Source organism: Mesoplodon mirus, assembly GCF_964341445.2.
Source record: "Mesoplodon mirus genome assembly, chromosome: 6".
NCBI classification, from domain to species: domain Eukaryota; kingdom Metazoa; phylum Chordata; class Mammalia; order Artiodactyla; family Ziphiidae; genus Mesoplodon; species Mesoplodon mirus.
Window position 1 is genome coordinate 75,540,310 of NC_138982.1, and position 19,479 is coordinate 75,559,788.

The window sequence follows — 19,479 nt, forward strand, 5'->3', positions numbered from 1 at the left end:
AAATAACCCTTGAATATACACTTATCCAAAAATGTTTCTGTATGTAACCATCTGTATCTAAACAAATTCTTACTGATGTCTCCAACTCTAATCCACTACCACCTGGATCATTCTAGCTTCTTCCTGATATTTGAAAAAGATGTTCTTTTGTATTTCTTATAATATGGTAGACAGATTCAAATTCAAGAGTATTTCATAGGTGGTGCATTCTTCCATCCATTTAGTGATGTTAGCAGCCATTGATGATCATTTCCTAGGATCTCTTAATTCTTTAAAGTTTTAAAAAAAAGCAAAGTTTTGATTGGCTCCATCTTTCTTCTCTGAATAACTGGAATTCTCTATAGAAAGAAAAACCTCCCCTCATCAACTATTTGGTTACCCTAAGGTAGAGCCCATATAAAAAGAATAAATGCTTAATTCCTTGCCTCATTATCTTATAAATAATGAATATGTTCCCTAGCATCCTCTGAGGCTGAACACTGAGCTATTTTTGGTTTTGAACTTGCAGCATCTCTGGAGGCACATGGCTCAGCTCTCTACCTTCAGCCCCGACTGCTAGGCAGTCTGCCTCAGGAGGTGGAATAGCAGAGGGTAAGAGGCTGGGTTCCTCCGGCAGAGGCAGAGAGCAGTTTGGAAGGGGAGGCAAGATTGGAGGGTCTTGAGGGCTTCCATATTCATTCATCCTGAAAAAGCTCTGGTCTCCAGTCATTTTCTTGTAGAGCTGTTGCCTTGCTTTCATAGTTTTTCACATTGCCTTAGAAATAGCTGAATCCATCTTTAAAAGTCTCCTCAAGAAACCATAAAAGAAAAATACAACAGCCAGAAGCTCTGGAAAGTGCACGTTTGACCCTAATCCTCAAGGAAACCCTTCTAGGAGAGAAACCAAGAAACCCTTTGGAGTGTTAGGGGTAAGGGTTAGGGCACTGTTCTCAGCCCTGGTTCCTTATTAGAGTCACCTGAAACACATATAAAAACCACTTACACTTAAGCACCACTGCCAGAGATTCTGATTCGATTGGTCTGGGGTGGAACCCTGGAAGTGGCAGGTCTTTTTTCTTTTATTATTTTTTTTATTGAGGTATAGTTGATGTATAATGTTATATAAATTACAGGTGTATAATGTAGTGATTAGTAATTTTTAAAGGTTGTACTCCATTTATAGTTATTATAAAATATTTGCTATATTCCCCATGTTGTTCAATGTTATCCTTGTAGGTATTTTGTACCTCTTAATCCCCTGCCCCTATACTGCCCCTCCCTCCTTCCCTCTCCCCACTGGTAACCACTAGTTTGTTCTCTATACCTGCTTCTTTTTTTGTTATATTCACTAGTTTGTTGTATCTTTTAGATTCCACATGTAAGTGATATAATACAGCATGTCTTTTGCTGTCTAACTTATTACACTTAACACAGTATCCTCCAAGTCCATCCAGGTTGCTGCAAATGGCTAAATCTCATTCTTTTTTATGGCTGAATAGTATCGCATTGTATACCACATCCATTTGTCTGTCAACGGACATTCAGGTTGCTTCCATGTCTTGGCAATTGTAATGTTGCCACAAACATCAGGGTGCATGTACCTTTTTGAATTGGTATTTCTGTTTTTTGTTGTTGTTTTATCTTTTGTTTTTTTGGATATATACCCAGAAGTGGAGTTGCTGGGTCATATGGCAGCTCTATTTTTAGTTTTTTGAGAAACCTCCATACTGCTTTCCACAGTGGCTGCACCAATTTACATTCTGGAATTGGCAGTTTTTATGAGCTTTTTGCAAGGCTTAATCGTTTAACCAGGGCCATTTTCAGGCCCCCTAGAACTCTAAGAGGGGAATGAGTGTGTCACACCTACAGTCTCATCACCTCGATCCAGTTGCCTGATGTCAGTAGATACCATCTCTGCCATGTTACTCAGAAGACTAAGCTAGGAAAAATGATGCCAGGAACATCTCACTCTACCCACATCCCCTCCCTCACCCCCCCATGCTGAGGCCTGGTGAGTGTGGCTCAGTTCCAGACAGCGGGCCTTTAACATAAGACTCTACCCCACCCTTGACTCCACAGATGGCTACATTCGCTGTGCCTGGCACTGTTCTAAGTGCTTTAAATCTCTAACATCCCTAATAGGTTGGAATACTCTGAACTTAACAGATTAGAGACTGGGATCTGAGAGAACTGACTGCCTTGCTAAGGTCGCCAGCCTGTGTCTGGGTGGGTTCTTGGGCTCTTTCGCATCACATGCTGTTACTAACAGGCTGTGACTCCAAGCCCAGCCCCTCTCGAGAAGCTGCCTCCTCCTTTCCTTTGTGTAATAAATATTGACTCTTGAGGAGAGACAACCTGCACAGAGTGCAGGGCCTGAGAAAAGGTGGGGAGGCCTGGGGCGAGGGATTCTGAACCCCTGTTCCTCACTCAGCATCAGGTCCTGAGGAGGCCCCTGCCCTGGGGGTTCCCCACCTTCCTTCACAGCTCAGTGGTCTGAGCGTATGTGAGAGTAAAGTCTAGAAAGCCTTGGGCACTTCTTCTACCTCTGACCCTTGCCCTCTCTCCTTCCTGTGCCTACAGGGTTTCACCCACAGCCCTTTCCTCCCTTACCCTTTCCCGGAAAATCTCGTGGGTCTGTCCATCCTATCCACCACCTACTGCCACCCCCAATTTCAGAACTACACTATCGTTGCTCACCCCCCTCCTATAATCCCCATCCCAGAAAGTGACAGCGCCATCCACCCTGACGTCATGCTGGCAAAGTCCCCCCGACACTCAATCAGCTATTGAGTCCCCGCAGTGTCACCCTCAGGATGACTCTAACACCCATCGCTCCTCTGTCCCCACCACCCAGGGAAGGCCGCGGCTCGGAAGCCAACTCTGCTAACCCTTACCCCACCCCAGGCCCCGGACTTCGTGTACCATCCAAACCAACTAGGTGTGGCTCCCAGGATGCGTCCCTAATTAGATAATTAAACTCTGCTCAGCCTGCAAACCTCTTCGCAAGACCCAGCTCGCCCAACCGGCTGGGGAAGTCCCCTGGAAGACTGTGACGTCAGCACTATTAATGGCCTCCCGCCGCGTCCAGGACCTAGCCACGCCTGCAGCCTTGCCCGTGCCAAGAACCACTTCCCCCGGGTCCCACTTCGCCATAGGCTTCCCGGGACCGGATACCCGCCGCCGCGTCCCGTTCTGATTGGCTGCCGCCCGGGCCCACGGCCGCGCCCCGCCCCAGGCCCTGCAGGGATTGGTCCTGGCCGCCGGGCACTGCAGGGATTGGTCCTGGCTGTCCCGCCCGCTACCCACGTCGGCCCCCTGGACAGCCGAGTGGGGAAGTCCGGTCATGGCCGGGATGCGCAGGCTGGAGCTGGCGGAGGCCTTGCAGCTGGGGCCGGGCTGGCGGCACGCATGCCACGCGCTGCTCTACGCGCCGGACCCGGGGCTGCTTTTCGGCCGCATCCCGCTGCGCTACGCCGTGCTGGTGAGGAAGGGGCACGCCCGGCCCCCGCCCGCCCCCGCCCCGCGGCCACGCCGTCTTGGGCGCCCCCGGCCATCTCCGCTTCCCTCTCCCGCAGATGCAGATGCGCTTTGACGGGCGCCTGGGCTTCCCCGGCGGCTTCGTGGACTTAAGGGACTGCAGCCTGGAGGACGGGCTGAACCGCGAGCTGGGCGAGGAACTGGGCGAGGCCGCGGCCGCCTTCCGCGTGGAGCGTGCCGATTACCGCAGCTCCCACGCCGGGTCCCGGCCGCGCGTCGTGGCGCACTTCTACGCCAAGTGCCTGACCCTGGAGCAGCTGACTGCGGTGGAGATGGGCGCGCCGCGCGCCCGGGACCACGGGCTGGAGGTGGGGCCAGCCCAGGACCCCACCCCGCGTCTTCCAGCTCCCGAAGGCCTGTCGCACAGTTTCCTCGTGTAGTTGAGATCTGGGTGACTAGTTGCAGCCAACCTGGTCTCCCTGCAAAGATCTAACCCCCTCTCCACTTCACAAGCCTCTACAGGTGTCTTTGTAGAACATACCCATCCAAGTCACTCTTCTAGTCCCCCCTTGACAGTGGCAGGCGTTGCACCTTAGGCCCCTGTTTTTCTTGCGTAGGAGAAGTGGCCTGATGTTTTGAGGGAAAACCCTGGCACTTAGGCGAGGGGAGAGGGGGACATTGTGTATGGTGATGGTTCTCAAACTTTGGCGGGTATCAGAATCATCTGGGAGGCTTACGAAAACTGATTACTGCCGCACTCCCAGAATTGACGGCTCAGTGGGGGAGGGGTAGAAGGACCTGAGAATCGCAGGTTTCGACAGTTACTAAATGGTGCTTATGCGGCTGCTCTGGGGACCACATTTTGAGGACTACTGGCGTAGGGCCCAGGGTGCATCCCGGAGGCAGGAGCCACTACTGTGATGTGGGAAGGGTTAGCTTTTGCGGAGCTGGAGAGCATGACCTGGCTCATTTGTCTGCAAAGACCTGGGCCCTTTAGGGCCACAGAGGTGTGCGTCCTCAGGCCTGGTTCTGCTGGACTGATAAAGGGGTGAGACCTCTGATCTAGAAAGATCTGGCTGGGACGAGCTCCCTGCGTTCCCAGAGTCTCATGTCTCCTTCCTTTCCCAGGTGCTGGGCCTGGTACGGGTTCCCCTGTACACCCTGCGGGATGGTGTGGGAGGCCTGCCTGCCTTCCTGGAGAATACGTTTATTGGAAATGCACGGGAACAGCTGCTGGAAGCCCTCCAGAACCTCGGACTGCTGGAACCTGGCTCTTTCGCACGCTTTAAGTTCTCAGCTCGTCCCTAGAGGCTGCCCTCCGCGAACCCATGGAACCTGCCTGAGATCAGGGCCTTTGTACTGGGGAGGGAGGGAGGAAAAAGGGAATGTTTTCTCTTCTGGGCCTGGGCCTCATAGATGATAACAGATTAAAAGGGAAAGGTGTGTAGTGTGTTCTGAGCAGAGGGCTCCGTGGCGACTCATGGCGCCAGTGGCAAAAGTCCGCAGCTCATCCTGGATGCCCTGGCAGATTCACAGAGCCTGCATCTTCCCTGTACATGTGCGCACATACAACCTGGTGGCCCCCAGACACGCACTCACACACAAGCTGATGCCTCCCCCATCCCTCGCCATGTCCAGTTTAAGCAGGAAGTGGCACGTGTTGGGTGTAGCTTCTCGCCATACCCATCTCCTTGCTGGGGAGGAGCTTCTGAACCAGGGAGGGTTTCTCCCCACACTCCTACATGGCTGTTCCCAGGGTCTAGCCCAGCCCATGCTTGTTGGGGAGAACAGAGAAGCAGAGGACCCGTTTTCCCCCTGAAAGTAGTTGCATCCTTGCCTGGGGGTTGGCCAGAGCAGTATCCCCCCAAAAGGGTGGTAGAGGGCCCTGACCTAACCCCCTGCCCGGAACTGAGCAGAAGGGGTGAGGAAAAGGTTTGGCCTCCTTGGACTGACCTTGGACTTGAGACCCCTGTGTTCTGGTGCATTTCCTCCAGGGCTTTCACTTGGGATCCCTTAGACTCTGGGGACAGTGAAGGGAGCTGGCCCAGACCTGATCTAGACCTGCCCCAACAAAAAAGAGCCTCCCAGTAAAGAAGGGCTTGTAACCGGGCCTCAAAGCCCTTCAGTTCCTTCAACAAATTAGCTGTTATGAGGTATTGGTGATCTAGGGATGAGAGAGCCATAGATTGCTCTCCGTGCGGCCAGGAAACTTTTTCTTAAAGGGCCAAATGGTAAATATTTTAGGCTTGGTGGGGCACATGGTGTTTGTAGCAACTGCATAACTCTGCCAAGTCAGAAGTAGCAGTGGACAATACATAAATCAGTGGGTGTGGCTGTGTTCCAATAAAACCATTTAAAAAGGGATGTGGCCAGCCTGTGGGCCACAGTTTGCCAACCACTGCTCTAGAAATGAAGATAAGATTAATTAAATTATGATGCTTATTTTCTTGTTTTATTTATGTCCGTGTTAAGAAGGAAATAAAGGATTGCTACAGGTCCCACCTTGGTATCTTTCACTTTTAGTTGAGGTGGTCCAGAAGGGCCTCTGTGAAGAGCATTTAGGCTGAAGGATGGAAAGGACAGAGCCAGGGAGGAGTGTGGGGAGAGGATTCTGGGTGTTCCAGGGAGGAGCACGTGTTAAGGCTCTGGGAATGAATCTTGGCAAATTATCCCAGAACAAAGGTAGGGAGTGAGACTCCATTTCTCAGTTGGGGGTGGCAGTTGGGGGGGGGTAGGGGGAAGCAGAGAATTTGCAGCAAAAGGCCAGTGTAATTAGACTAAAGTAAGCAAGGGGGGGTGGTGAAGCAGGAGCCAGATGGTACAGAGCCTTACAGGCCATGGTCGGGGCGAGGTGTGTGGAGCACGGACTGGAAGCGGGTAGGAGGGGAAGTGGGAGCTGGTGCTGATCTGGGCCTGGATGGCAGAGGAGGTGGAGAGAAGTGGGGACCCTTGAGAGATGGTGGTGGCGGCATTGACAGGCCCTCTGATGGGTGGGGTGAGGGGAGAGAGAGGACTCAAGGGTGACTTTTCAGCTGGTGCCTTAAGGTGTTCAACTTATGGATGAAGGGAAAGCCTGGCGAAGCTGGAAGGGGGACCACAGGCTTTTGCAGGGGATGGAATCAAGGTCATTTTGGATGTGTTGTGACCTAAATTTGTGAGTCATCCACATAAAAATGTTGTGGCAATACTTCAGACTGGATGGGGTCATCCAAGGAGAAAAGAGAAGACGACTCAGGATGGGGCCCTAAGGGAGCCCAGCCCTGAAAGTCGAGGGGGCGGAGCAGGACATGTTCAGGAGGACAAGGAGGTGGGAGGAAGCTGCTTGAAGAGGGTGGACATGCCAGGCTCTCAGGAGCGTTTCGGTGAAAGGAGGGCAGAACTGTCTCTTGGATCTTAGCGTGGAGTCTTGGATGACCTGGAGGGGAGCCGTTTCAGGAAGGGGTGGGAGTTGCTTGAGTGAGTAGGTGGTGGTGGGATGGACAGTGAGAAGCAGGTCCAGAGGGTGTGAGAAATGCGGTGAGAACTGGAGAGGGCTGTCAGGTCAGGGAGGGTTTGCAGTGGGAGAGCCTGGGTGTCGGTGGGAACAGTCAAGGTGGAGAGTGGAGAGAGGGTTCCTGAAGGGGCACAGTCCGTGGAGAAGGAGGCGGGCTGAGCCCTCTGAGAGGAGGACAGCCAGTCCTGCAACACAATGGGCTCAAGAAGAGGAGGGGAAAGTATAGAAGAGGAGGGGCTCAATTAATGGTGAGCTGAAGGAGCTGTAATCTCTTCCTGGTGAAATGAAGTGAGACCGTCAGCTGGGCGTGGGTGGAGGATGTTCTCAGAGGGCGTGAGGCAGTCCTTCATCTGCACCTGGGAAAGCAGGTCGATTACAGAAACGCAGAAGGGAGGCGGGGCTGAGCTCTGAGACGAGAATCTAGGCGCTTAGATGTACCACTTGCGCGGGGGGGAGGTGTACACACACACGCACGCGTTTCCCCCGCAGCTGTGTTCAGGTGGGACGAGGTCACTGAGGCAGAGCTGGGCCTTTCCCAGAGGAGCGCAAGGGAGGAGGGGCCAGGCGGCTGTGATTACAGGAGACGTAATGCTGGACTGGGGGGTGTAAGGTTTAATCTGAGTAAGACAGGAGTTGAAGGCAGGAGGTGACTCCGGAGGGGTTAGTGAACTGGAGGTCTTGGTGAGGTAGGACTCCAGCATGGGCTGCGGTGGGTGGGGAGGGGTACTTGAGCCAGGGAGGGTGTTTCTGAAGCTGAGGTGGAGCCATCATGGGAAAGTCAAGGTCCATGGGATGAAGCCAGAAACTGACGGCTGCTGGAGAAGGTGGTGTGAGCTACTGGCCAAGTCCTGCGCGAGGCTCCAGGAGGGGAAGGAGGGCAGTGACAGGGCAGGAGCCTTGGGCGAGAGGGCTGTGAAAAGGGGTGGGTGGGGACGGGTGGCAGCTCTTGGCCTTGGAAGGGGTGGGGGTGGGAGCAGCACTGGAGATCAGGTAGGTGCTTGGAGAGGTGGACGACTCTGTCCTTTGTCTCCTAACCTGGCCCTGACCCCCCGTCAGCTCCCCAGGTAGGCAGGCCAGGGGAAGGGATGCCTGAGAGCCTCCCAGGGCACAGCCTGCACCCGCTCCATCTGTGCTGTGTGTCCGCAGCCCTCGCTCATCCCTGTGAGGAGGCAAGGTCCCTGCGGCCGAGCGGGATCGGAGTGCTGGCACCGCTTACCTTGCCTGGAGCTGGGCCTGCGCAGACCTGGCCCGGGGCCCAGCTGCCACACTGCTTCACAGCCCTTACAGACTGCATCTTACTGCTGGGCTGTCCCGGCACGTCAGAGCCTCCTGGCAGTGCAGTCATCAGCTTGTCTTTTTGTTTATACTAAATCTTTTTATTTTTTGGCTCTGGGGATTGTTGAGGGGGGACAGCCCGTGGCTTCCCTGTATCATCCCCACACGCACTCTCCCAGTGAGAGGTTGCTGACTCAGCCAGCCCCGCTAGAGTGTTCATCTTTCTGTGGCTTGAGTTCGTTTTGCCTGCCTCATCTTCCCGTCTGCAGGCAGGCAGGGAGGTGATGGCACACCCGCCTCTGGTCTCTCCCCTCTTATCCAGTACCTTCCTGCGGCAGCGTGAGGAAACCCCCTGGCCTGGAGAAACCAGTCATCAAGGGGAGAGAGAAGCCGGGCAGCTCCGTGGAATCCTTGACCCCATTAACTGTGGTGGTGACTCAGCCAGCACCTGACCTCTTCCTCATCTGAGCCACTGGGTTTGTGGTTCCTGTGGGGAGGGTAAAGCAGGCAGCACTTACCCAGCACGGTCTCCACCTCATGCTGGCCCCTCTCGCATTTTGTTTCATGGGAGGTGAGTGGCCCTGGCTGCATCCCCCCAAACACATATTTCTGCCTTTCTCAGCAGAGTCAGCAAGTTGCTCACACTTCTCATTTCTCTGGTTTTTCCTTGCAGCTGCGGCGGGTGTTGCTGAATTCACACTTCTGGGCCCCATGCTGTCCGGAGCCAGAGTCTCCTTGGTTATCGAATTTCTGGCAAAGCTGCTGCTTTGAGCAGAAACATTTCAGGAGAGTGGCTGCCACCTTCACAGTTACTCAGGCCACAGGCTGCTGAGTAAACCAGACCAGGGCAGACGTGCAGATGAGGGAAGGCGGGGGTCCTATGACTTTGGTTTATTTCACAGAAAACTTTTTTTCTCTAAACCCTCCCCTCCACACAGACAAATGAACGTGAGAAAAAAATAGAGAAATTTTATCTGATGAAATTAGTGAATGGCGACAGAAGCTGAGCCCAGCTAAGAAACGCTGTACCTTGGCCCTCCTCAGGGACAGGCAGTGAGCAGGAGGTGGGGGTTATATTTAAAACAGGTTCACTTCTGAGGAGGAAGGACAGGGCATGGGCAGGGCAGAGGAAAGAGAAACACCCACCGTGGACTTAAGGCTACAGAAAACTCCCAGGAAAAGAAACCACATGGCCTCGCCCCCTAACTCCACAAGAGGCAGGAATGTGGAAGTTCACATTCCCTCCAGGTAAAGGCAGCCTGGTAGAGGCCAGAGGCAGAGAGATGAAGCTGCCTTCCAGGGCCTCCTCCCCCATCCCCGCCCCACCCCTGCCAAGCGCTCTGCTCACTCTGATGCGCATACGAGCGCAGCCCTCTCCTACCACCCCCCCCACCCCCGTGCCTGTTACACTCCACAGGCATTCCCAGGGGACCCAGTTGCTAGGACCTCTCTCCTTCCACTCAGATGACCCTGGTGGGGTTTTCAGTAATTTTAAATAGCCCTTGGAAAAGCCCTGGGAGGGCGGCTGTTACCCACAGCCCCGGTCCCCCAGCCTCTCCTGGCCGCTGAAGAACAGACTGATCCATTCCCACCTTCCTGCGGTCCAGGACTGGTTCCAGGTGGGGATGTAGGCAGAGGCCAGGTAACAGGGAGGGGCGAGCAGATGAGTGAGCCATGTGCTTGTTGAGGGCAAAGGAGTAGAAGGATCGCCTCCAATTCACTGAAGTAAACAGGAAATAACAACATGGGGTCTGTTCATGAAAGGGACGTGAACTCCGGCTGGCTGTAAATGATAAAGAGCATTCTCTAGAAGACTGATTCCCCAACAGAAGCAGGCTTTGCTCAGGGAATTTAAGGAACACATGGACTGGGGAATAAGAGGAAAGATGGGATAAGACACAAACAGCTGGCAGCCCCGAGGAAAGGGTTTAAGGGGCTAGATCTCTATTAGCTTTCTTTAATTGATCAAGAGTTTATCCACAATGACCACATGAATTTCAGATTATATACAGGATATCTATGGAAAATGCAAGGAGAAGTCAACACAACGGTATTGGGAGACCACAAACTCAGTCCTTGGCAGATAAAATGTCAACGTTTCGGTACAGAGCCCAGGATATACAATAAAGATGATGATGGCAACAAACATCCTGGCAGTGGGCACTATTCTAAGTAAGCTCTTGTCATGTGTTAACGTATGTAACAAGCCAACTATATCAGACAGAGATACTATTATATTATCTCCAGACTCCAAACAAAAAACTTAGGCACAAACGTCAGCAAAATGAAAGATAAATCCTGAACTCTGTTGATTGAAGCAGAGAATCTACCTTTAAGGACCCAGGAAACATTTACCAAATTACTCATCTATTGGGCCTTAGAAAACCTCAGTAAATGCTCTCCAGTCTTGTACCACCTCTGAAATGACAGAGTACACATCACACTCTCTGAGCACAACGTGATAAAACTGGAAATAAATGACAGAGAGAGACACTCATAAACTTTCTTCTTTATGCTCTTTCATATTGCCTGAACCTTCTACAATATGTATGTATTTTGTTTTTAAAATGACCAGTTAAAAAAATAAAAAGGAAATTGTTTTTTTCTTGTGAGTTTACAGAAACCCAACCCAAATGAATCTAAAGAAACAAGGAAGGGATTCAGGACGGACATGCGACCCATCCCAGGAGGAATGTTGGGTAGTTTGTTGAGTTGAAGGAGGACTGAAGTTCTTCAGCCCCAAATGAGAAAGTCACGGTAGAGCTTGAGCGGCCAGGTGTGGTCACGTGCTCACCTGGGCCCTCCCTGCCGACACTAGAACTATGCAGTTGACTGACCAGGTCAGGCTCCTCCACCCTCGTAGTGGCTGGGGGAGCAGAGAGGAGATCTGGGGATGTAGCAGACCCCCGAGGGAGGGGGCAGGGATGCTGTGTAGCACAAACAACCCATGCCTACCACAGGTGGAAAAAAAGGCTAGAGACTCAAACTTCCTCTTTGTTCCAGTAGACATCTTGTTCATGAGATTCCATAATTCTTCATGTGGCTGTACTTCACAAAGTGTAGAAACTCATGCCTGCAATTTGCAGCCAAAGTGTTGCTCCATGCTGCTACGTAGCCCCCACAGGATCCCTTTTAATGGCTGCATAATGTTCCACGCAGGCATTTCCCCTGCATTTTGATCACCTCCCCTTTAGTTTCTCGCCCTCCAACCCACCAGAGCTGAGAAAGCCACTTTGACCTCAGGCTCATTGCAGGGCAATCCTCCTCCCCTTCCCCAGGCCACTGACCCTCCACCCCTGCCCCAGCTCCCCCTCCCACATGCACCTTTTGCCTCACTAACTCCCATTCTTTCTTATTTTTAATGTCACTTCCTAAGGGAAGCAGTCTCTGGTCCTGACCTTCTGGACTAGGTTAATCTACCTCATACTATATAGAAAATGATAGTATAAAATGGAATAAAAGAGTATGCAACCCCCCAAAGTAGGGAAGGATACCATAAAATCATGTCAGGTAATTAACTCATCATAATTTTATGGGTTTTTTTCCCCTGGATTTTGTCATGTTTGTGGTATTTTTCAGCTTTTAAAAGTTGTAATTGGTTGTGCTTTTACATCCTATATCGATATTCCCTTTGGTTTCCTTTTTCTAAATTTGGTTTCTTTTTTTCCTAAAGAACATTCTCCAAGTTGTATGAGATTCATGTCTCACGAAGACTAGTCCGGCTGAGTGTGGAGGCCTCGACGCCCTCGCTATCAGCGTGGAGCAAGGCAGGCAAGGCCTGTCACCACCTCACACCCCCTGAAGCCCCCAGTGCCAGGATGGAGCCCCAAAGCCAAGGCCAGGGTGTAACTAAATAGGGAATTATCTGTCATCCATTTGACCTTTTTCCAGTTTCTAGAGCTAGCTCAAGTTGTTCCTTGTTTATGTGATAGACGGTAAGTTATCTAAATTTTCCATCCTAAGACTTCAGGGTGATGAAGAGGAGAATGGAGAAGGTAATTGAAGCTCTGTGAGCAGGAAGTGGCCAAAACAGTGGTCTCGGAGCTCCAAGCCTTTCCCTGGCTACACTGTTCTTGGTGGTCACGTGGAGGATTTAATGACTCTAGGCCAGTCATTCCCCGTGGGAATGACACCCCATCCACAAAGGGTGGGCTCCACCTGCTATGGTCACGTAACAAATCATCCCCAAATATAGTGGCTTAGAGTAACAGCAGTTCCTTTATCCTTCATGGCTGGGGTCAGATCCAGGCTGGACTTGAGCAGCTGCAGGCTGGTCAGGCCTGTCTCCTGCCACGCAGTCTCAGGCTTTTTCATGGTGACTGGCTTGGGCGCCTCAGAGTGGTCACCTCACAGTGGTCAGACTGCTTACCTGGCCGTCAGGTCTCTAGAAAGCAAGATGGAAGTTGCACGGCCTTGTCTGAATCAGCCGCAGAAGTCAACTTCATTTCTGCCATGTTCCATTGGTCACAAAGAACAAAACTCACATAGATTCGAGGGGTGGGGACGCTGGGCTCCATCTCTGGATAAAGGAGTGACCAAGTTCTAGAAGATCAGGTGGGACAGATATCTTTGCAGCCATCTTTGGTGTCTAGAAGTGTTGATTATAAAAGAGGGTATTGGGTGTGAGAACCCTCCTTGCAGGCCTACACTACCTCAGCACACCACTCCAGGAACTCTTCAGAGGGATCCAGGCATGAATTTGACAGGTTTGAATTCAGAGTCCTTGAATGCAGGTCCTGCTGTGGTGCTGGCTTTGAAGCTCATCCTTCTCCCACTGGGGTGGGGCTGCCAGAAACGAGGCCGCCAGGAAGAGCCAGTCCCAGCTTAGACATCTCTGGAGATGCACACAGGGTGGTGCCATGTCAAAAGGCTGAGGTAGACAAGTTCAGGTCCTGGGCTTTTCCCTGGAGAGTTTTGCAGTGGTGGTCATGTGTGGGGAACAGCAGGTCTGACGTCCCCTTGTTTCCATTATTCTAAGACAGACATTAAACTCTCTGAAGTCAGGATAGGTCTTACAACTCATGCCAGGTGGTGGTCCTGACATGGTCGTCACCTGCTGCACATGGCCTGAAAACCTGTGGGATGAATGTCAGCAGCTTGGGAGGAAATCCCAGAGACTCAGGTGGAGAACTCTTAAGAAATGTTGCTCTTGATGGCACAGAGGTCGATGTTTTGTAGAAAAACACAAACACCTAACACCTCAGGTTGAAAAATGATTCAAAAGAGTTGAACACTCTGCAGAAGTTTTAGGAATATTTAAACCACTTTACTTTGGATATATTTCCCGTGTATGCACAAGAGTGATCTATGATAAAAACCATGTCTAATGAAGTAAAAAAATCTTCAATATATAGAAATTTTTAGGAAATGAAGTGATAAGAAAACCTCGTGTTATGGCTTAATGGCAGAATTTTTCTTTCTTAGAAGTACATAAAATAATAATGCATGTAGCAGTCAATGATGTCTTACAGTGGGTGAAATGCAGGAGGGGAGAAGCTCATTTCTCACCCTGGAGGCGTCTGGAGTCCTAAGTGACTTCTAGGAAATAGGGCACAGCATGCAGTTGGGTCTGAGAGACGGGGTCAGAAAGGCCAACGACTGGCTGGTCTGGCTCATCCACTACTGCCCAAAGCACCAGGCAGAGACCAGGATGGGCAGCGCTGAGCGTGAAAGCAAGAGGTGAGGTGCTGGAGACCAGACAATGTGGCCGGAAGTGGTGCTGGGGCGGGTGGGGCAGGATGCTGGTGGAGGCCTCCCCAGCGTGGAACAGAATGGAGGTTCAGGGTGCAAGGCTTGGGAGGGTGAGTACCTCTGCCTGTTGGTGCCATCGATGACCAGACCAGCCCCAAGTCTCCTGTGAAAGAGAGAACCCAGCCAAGCAGGGAGGAGATAACAGTGGACACGAAACTGTCTCCAAAGACAAGGGCTAACAGTGTAGGACAGGCAGCCTGGAGGAGGCGGGCAAAAGGGGAAGCAAAGCCTTTATGGATCTGGTGTTAAGGAAGGAGTTAAAACTGTGCTGGGTCTGTGATTGGGACAAACGTTTCAGGCAGAATAACTCAGCCACTTGAACCATTCATAGTGACTCCAGCACCATGTACTTTAAGATCTGTTCAAATATTGGCTTCAATACCCCATTTCCCAAACTAGAATATGGTTGGTTGAAATGGCTCCAACTTTGGGGGACAAAGTTGTTGACTGTTTAAACTGAACACGTGGTCCCCATAGGTATCAGGCACCTGCCCTCAGGCACTGCTGAGAAAATGCCAGTCCTCGCTATAGTAACATATTAATTACATCACATGGAATCCGTTTCTGGAAAGGCCTGCTTGCCCCAAGCCTTCTTAATGCCTACTTGTCCTTCAAAGCTCATCACCCCTTTAGGGCAGCTTTCATTCCCCTCATTTGGGCTGCCATGGCAACTTGAGCATGCCTCTACAAGAGAACCATGCCACTGGCCAGAATTCTTCCTTTAAATTTCTTTTGGCCCTACTAGAACATGACTGTGTTTCCCCAGCATCTGGCATGTTACAATAGAGTAGGCCCAGTAAGCACTCAGTAAAATGCTTATTGAATGCATGCTTCTTGAAAAGTCTGTTCTCTTATGAAAGCTGAGCAAGCCAATAGAAGCTCATTTTGAATATTAATTCATATTAATTTTGTCCAAGTGTTTTCTTTTTTTTTGAAAAAAAATTTTTTAAATCTATTTATTTGGCTGTGTCAGGTCTTAGCTGCAGCACACGGGCTCTTCATTGCAGCACCTGACCTTCTCTCTAGTTGTGGTGTGCAGGCTCAGTAGTTGTGGCACATGGGCTTAGTTGCCCTGTGGCATGTGGGATCTTGGTTCCCTGATCAGGGATTGAACCTGCGTCCCCTACCTTGGAAGGCAGATTCTTAACCACTGGACCACCAAGGAAGTCCCTCCAACAAGTTTTTTCACATTGTGGCAAATATCACTGTACTGGGATTCAAGACTCTTGTACAAGTCCAGGGGCCTTGTGTCCATTAGGCAACTTCCTAATCTCTCTGGGTCTTGGTCTCCGCATCTCCTGTGCACATCTCAAGGGTGCCCTGTGTCTTCCATTATTTATCACACTGCCTGGTACATAGTATGTGCTCAATCAATAGAATAAATTAATCCATGAAATGAACAAAAGGTTAGGATAAATTATCTCACAGGTCCCTATTTGGCTTCCTAAATAATGCAAAGAAACACTTCTCATCACTCTATCCAATCAAAACAAGTATTAGTTCTTAATCCTTGTGATACCGTTTAACAAAGTCAGCTTACACTGGCTGCTTGGAGGTATCCTAGTAACTTATTACCATGGCAACATCACACTTCCTAGTCTTCAAATATGGGTACAGTCGAGATGAGCTGACCTAGTATTTACATTGAGGTTTGGAACTCAAGACCAACCCGGCTGACTGTGATGTAATAAGGTTTTTGTGGTCCCTATGGAACGGACACTCCTCAAATTCTCTTCCACCTATTGGCTGATAACTGAAATTCTATGGTTCATCTCCTTAGTGTGAAGGGCTTTATGTCCTTCAAAAAACATAGAACATCCACTTTTTTCAAACAGTGACCAATATCAGAACAAATATCTTTGTGTATTGGCTGCATGGAAATTTTAAAGATAACACTGGTGAGTTGAGAGGTCATGTTGCTTCAGTTTCATGATATTATTTTAAAGGAATTAAACTCACAAATCATTGTTTCAGGTCTGCTAGCATGACAGCTGATGGCAGTTTATCAGACCGCAAGATAGGCCTCCAAGTGCATTCATTATAGCTAATTGTAATTACACTAAGATATAAATTATTTATAGTAAGTGTTATTTTCATACATTTTAACAGATAAACCAAGTCCATTGGATGAATGATAGATTTTTCTGATGTGAAAGAAAATCATTCTGCATATGTAAGACTGTCCACCTTGATTATGCACGCCACTGCAAGGAATTTGGGTCTGGGATGAAATGCAGGAAGTCAAATATAATTTTGGAAAGGTATATACCTTTTCATTTTCTGATGGGCATATATTATTTATGAAGTTTTGGGTTGTAAGTAACAGAAGATCCAATTTAAACCTTTTTATCTCATATACCTGGAAATCTGAGAAGTATGTAGATTTCAGGAATAGTTGACCCAAAGTCTCAGTGACTTAGTTTTATTCTCTCTCTACACTGTACTACTATAGTGAGGGCTCCATCTCAAGGCTGGTTCCCCTTATTTGTATCCAAAGCAAGAGTCCTTAGCTTTGCCATGATTGACCAGCCCTGACCAACCCCTATGGTCAAAGGGCAACCGTGAAGTTTGGCCTGGGAGGCCTAAAGCTGTGACTGTGCCCAGGGGAACAGGATTAAATGAGGGTCTGTTCTATTCAGATCTCATGGCTGCTATTCAATGAGGGAGGAAAGAAAACCACAATGTCCAAACCACCCATAATGGTACCATGGAAGACAGAACATTACCTCTGAATAAGTACATAATTACTTTTGTCAATCAAAGTGTAAAGGGAGCACAAAGGAAACTTGTATTGTTCTGCCTGTATTGTATTGTATTGTTCCCTATAGTTGAAGAATTTATGTGAAACCATTCGCTCTCCTTGGCAGCTTTCCCAGTTCCGTCCCACATTCAATTAGAGACTGGAGTCAGAAATGGATTTTGTAGCTTATACACCATGGTAACGGGGAGGCCATAGCTAATCTTGTGTCCTAGCTTTTGTTGTTTAGAATGTGTGGGCAGAAAGAGTCAAATGGCCTGTCCTCTGTCTGGCACAAGCGTTCTGCTCTAAATCAAAGTGGAATAGTCAGGCCTCAGCGGCATTATCTCAAATGGCAGATTTAAAAAAATTACTCACAAATTAGGCTGTTCTCCAAAGTGTGTTTAGAAACATTGATTTGCTTAAGTGACTATAAAATCAGTAATATGGTTAAGACTCAAATTAATGGGCTGGTATAGCCTTTCAGGTTTATTTCACAGGCTCTACTTGGCCAGAACATTTTGCATTGATTCTTGTCATCCTTAAAGCAGACAAAGCACCACACTCCTTCCTCTGGAGGATCCAGAAGTAAAACACTGTCACCCCTCAAGTCCCTGGAGGTTGTGTGAGTGTGTACATGTGTGTGTACATGTGTACCAAATGTGCTCACTTATGAACAGAGAACTGTGTGTCTACTCTGTACAAGCACTTAATCTAAATCATTTTATTTAATCTTCAGAGTCATCGTATTAAATATGAGTCCAGTTTCACAGATAAGGAAACAGGTTTGCAGAGGCTAATGATTTGCCAGCTGTCCTAGAGCTGTAAGTTGCAAATCCTGACTTGAACTCAGGTCTGCCTGTGATCACAACTCAGGATCTGACCCACCAAGCTTCACCGCCTCACTGTTTGTCTGGGAGTTGCATTAAAGTTTTCATTTTGCTGTTAGCTTTGCCTCCTTCCCTGCCCAGTCAAACTCTATATTCATTGACTTGCTACTGATTGAGCACCTCCCATATGCCAGACACTGTTTCAGGAGACACAGCAGAGAACAAAGCAGACAGAAATCCCTCCCTTCAGGAGCCTACATTTTATCAAGAATAAGCTCAGTTGTCTGTGTCCTGCTTTCCCAGATTTCCCCCCTAAATATCCTTTTCCTTCCAGTCCTTCAATAAACTCAGAGCCTATTTCCCAAAGGTTCCTTGCCCTGAAATATGATTCAACATTTCAGATTCATAAGGGCAATGGGAATTTGCTTTTATTCTTCTGATCCAAGATACTCAGCTGCCCCATTGTTTTGGCTTCAGGGGAGGCATCGAAGCCCTAAATTGACTGCTTGCCCAGTGGTGCATGGGCATATGCGCACGGAGGTGACCAGTGCGTCGAGGGATGGGTGTTTGGACTTAGTGTCGCAGGCCCAGTTTCCAGCGGAGCAGGTCCTGAGATAGAGATTTTCAGGCAAGAAGTTTGTTGGGACGGGCTCTCAGGCACAAACTGATCAGAGGGAAATGAACTGCTGTGCAGCTACTTGACCTTAAACTGGCTTCCTCATTTTGGTAATACCAGGAACATGTATTTGACTGGCTTCTATTATTATTTAGCTCCTTTTTCTCTTAAGGACTATGATATTATTTTCTTTAGTTGTAGTTACATTTGGACCTCAAGTTATACAGATTATCTCCTTTAATCCTCAAAACACCCCAATGAAATAGATATCACCATCCCCATTTAACAGAGGAGGAGACTGAGGCACAGAGAGGTTTGGGAACATCCATGTGGTTACACTACTATGTGGCAGAGCTGATATCTGAACCCAAGACTTCCTAACACTGGGGCCCGAGCTTTTACCACTGTGCTACCCTGACTCTCCCCCTTTCTCAAGGTTGGCCTCAGTCTCCTCTAAGTTTAGTAGTTAAGATATACTCTTGGACCGTCTATGACCTATTGATTTATTTATCAAATCATTCAACAAGCATACCGTATTCTGGACAGTGTTCAGGGAACCAGAGCTATGATTTATAAGACAGACCCTCAGAATATCTCACAGGAGGGTGAGGGGCTTCAGAGAAGTAAAAAAGCACTTAGGAGACAAAGTAATACGTGCTAAGCTGTGGAAAGCCTTGTGTACAATGGAGTACATAGGAAGGCTCTTAACCGTCATGGGGGTGGGGAGATGCTCCGTGAAAGTGTCAAGGAGGGGATGTATGAGCAGGAACCTAAAGCAAGTATCCAGGTAAACGTGTGTGTGCACATGCAGGAGTGGGCATGGGGAGATGTTCTAAGAAGTAGAAGGTTGCTTGGAGTGGACCCAGAAATTGAGAGAAATCCAGGATGTCCGGGGCCCCACTTGAGAGGTTGGACATGGTAAGAGCTGCTACCGGGCAGGGGCAGACCAGGAAAGCCTTCCAAACCCCATTACAGACTGGGTTTTGCCCTGAGAGAACTGAGAAACCACTGCAGTGTGTTAAATAGGGCGACATTATCCAATTTGCTTTTTGTTTTGCCAATATGTTTTTATTTTGTTTTCTTTTCTAAAGCTTTATTGTGATATAATTGCCATACAATAAACTACACGTATTTAAAGTATACATTTGGTATACGTATAACTGATTCACCTTGTTATAAAGCAGAAACTAACACACCATTGTAAAGCAATTATACTCCAATAAAGATGTTAATATATATATACTTTGAGACAAGAAGAACCTAATACAAAAAAATTAAGTATACATTTGGGTGAGTTTCCACACACATATATCCTGCTGAA

General features: G+C 49.0%; 1 protein-coding gene and 1 pseudogene across 2 annotated transcripts in view; both read left to right on the top strand.

Annotated features, from left to right (window-relative positions):
- The first annotated feature begins 3,276 nt into the window (after positions 1–3,276).
- NUDT16 (nudix hydrolase 16) lies at positions 3,277–5,954 on the top strand. The gene is made up of 3 exons (XM_082625112.1): positions 3,277–3,460; positions 3,555–3,824; positions 4,585–5,954. Exons 1-3 carry the CDS (start codon positions 3,323–3,325, stop codon positions 4,762–4,764), a joined length of 588 nt encoding a protein of 195 aa, XP_082481238.1. The 5' UTR covers positions 3,277–3,322; the 3' UTR covers positions 4,765–5,954.
- Positions 5,955–13,781: 7,827 nt separating this feature from the next.
- The window catches only part of LOC309805989 (elongation factor 1-alpha 1-like), a 79,075-nt pseudogene continuing 73,377 nt past the window's right edge, over positions 13,782–19,479 (top strand). Inside the window, exon 1 of the transcript in view lies at positions 13,782–13,903. The product of the transcript in view is annotated as an elongation factor 1-alpha 1-like (transcript). The remainder of the gene's footprint in view (positions 13,904–19,479) is intronic.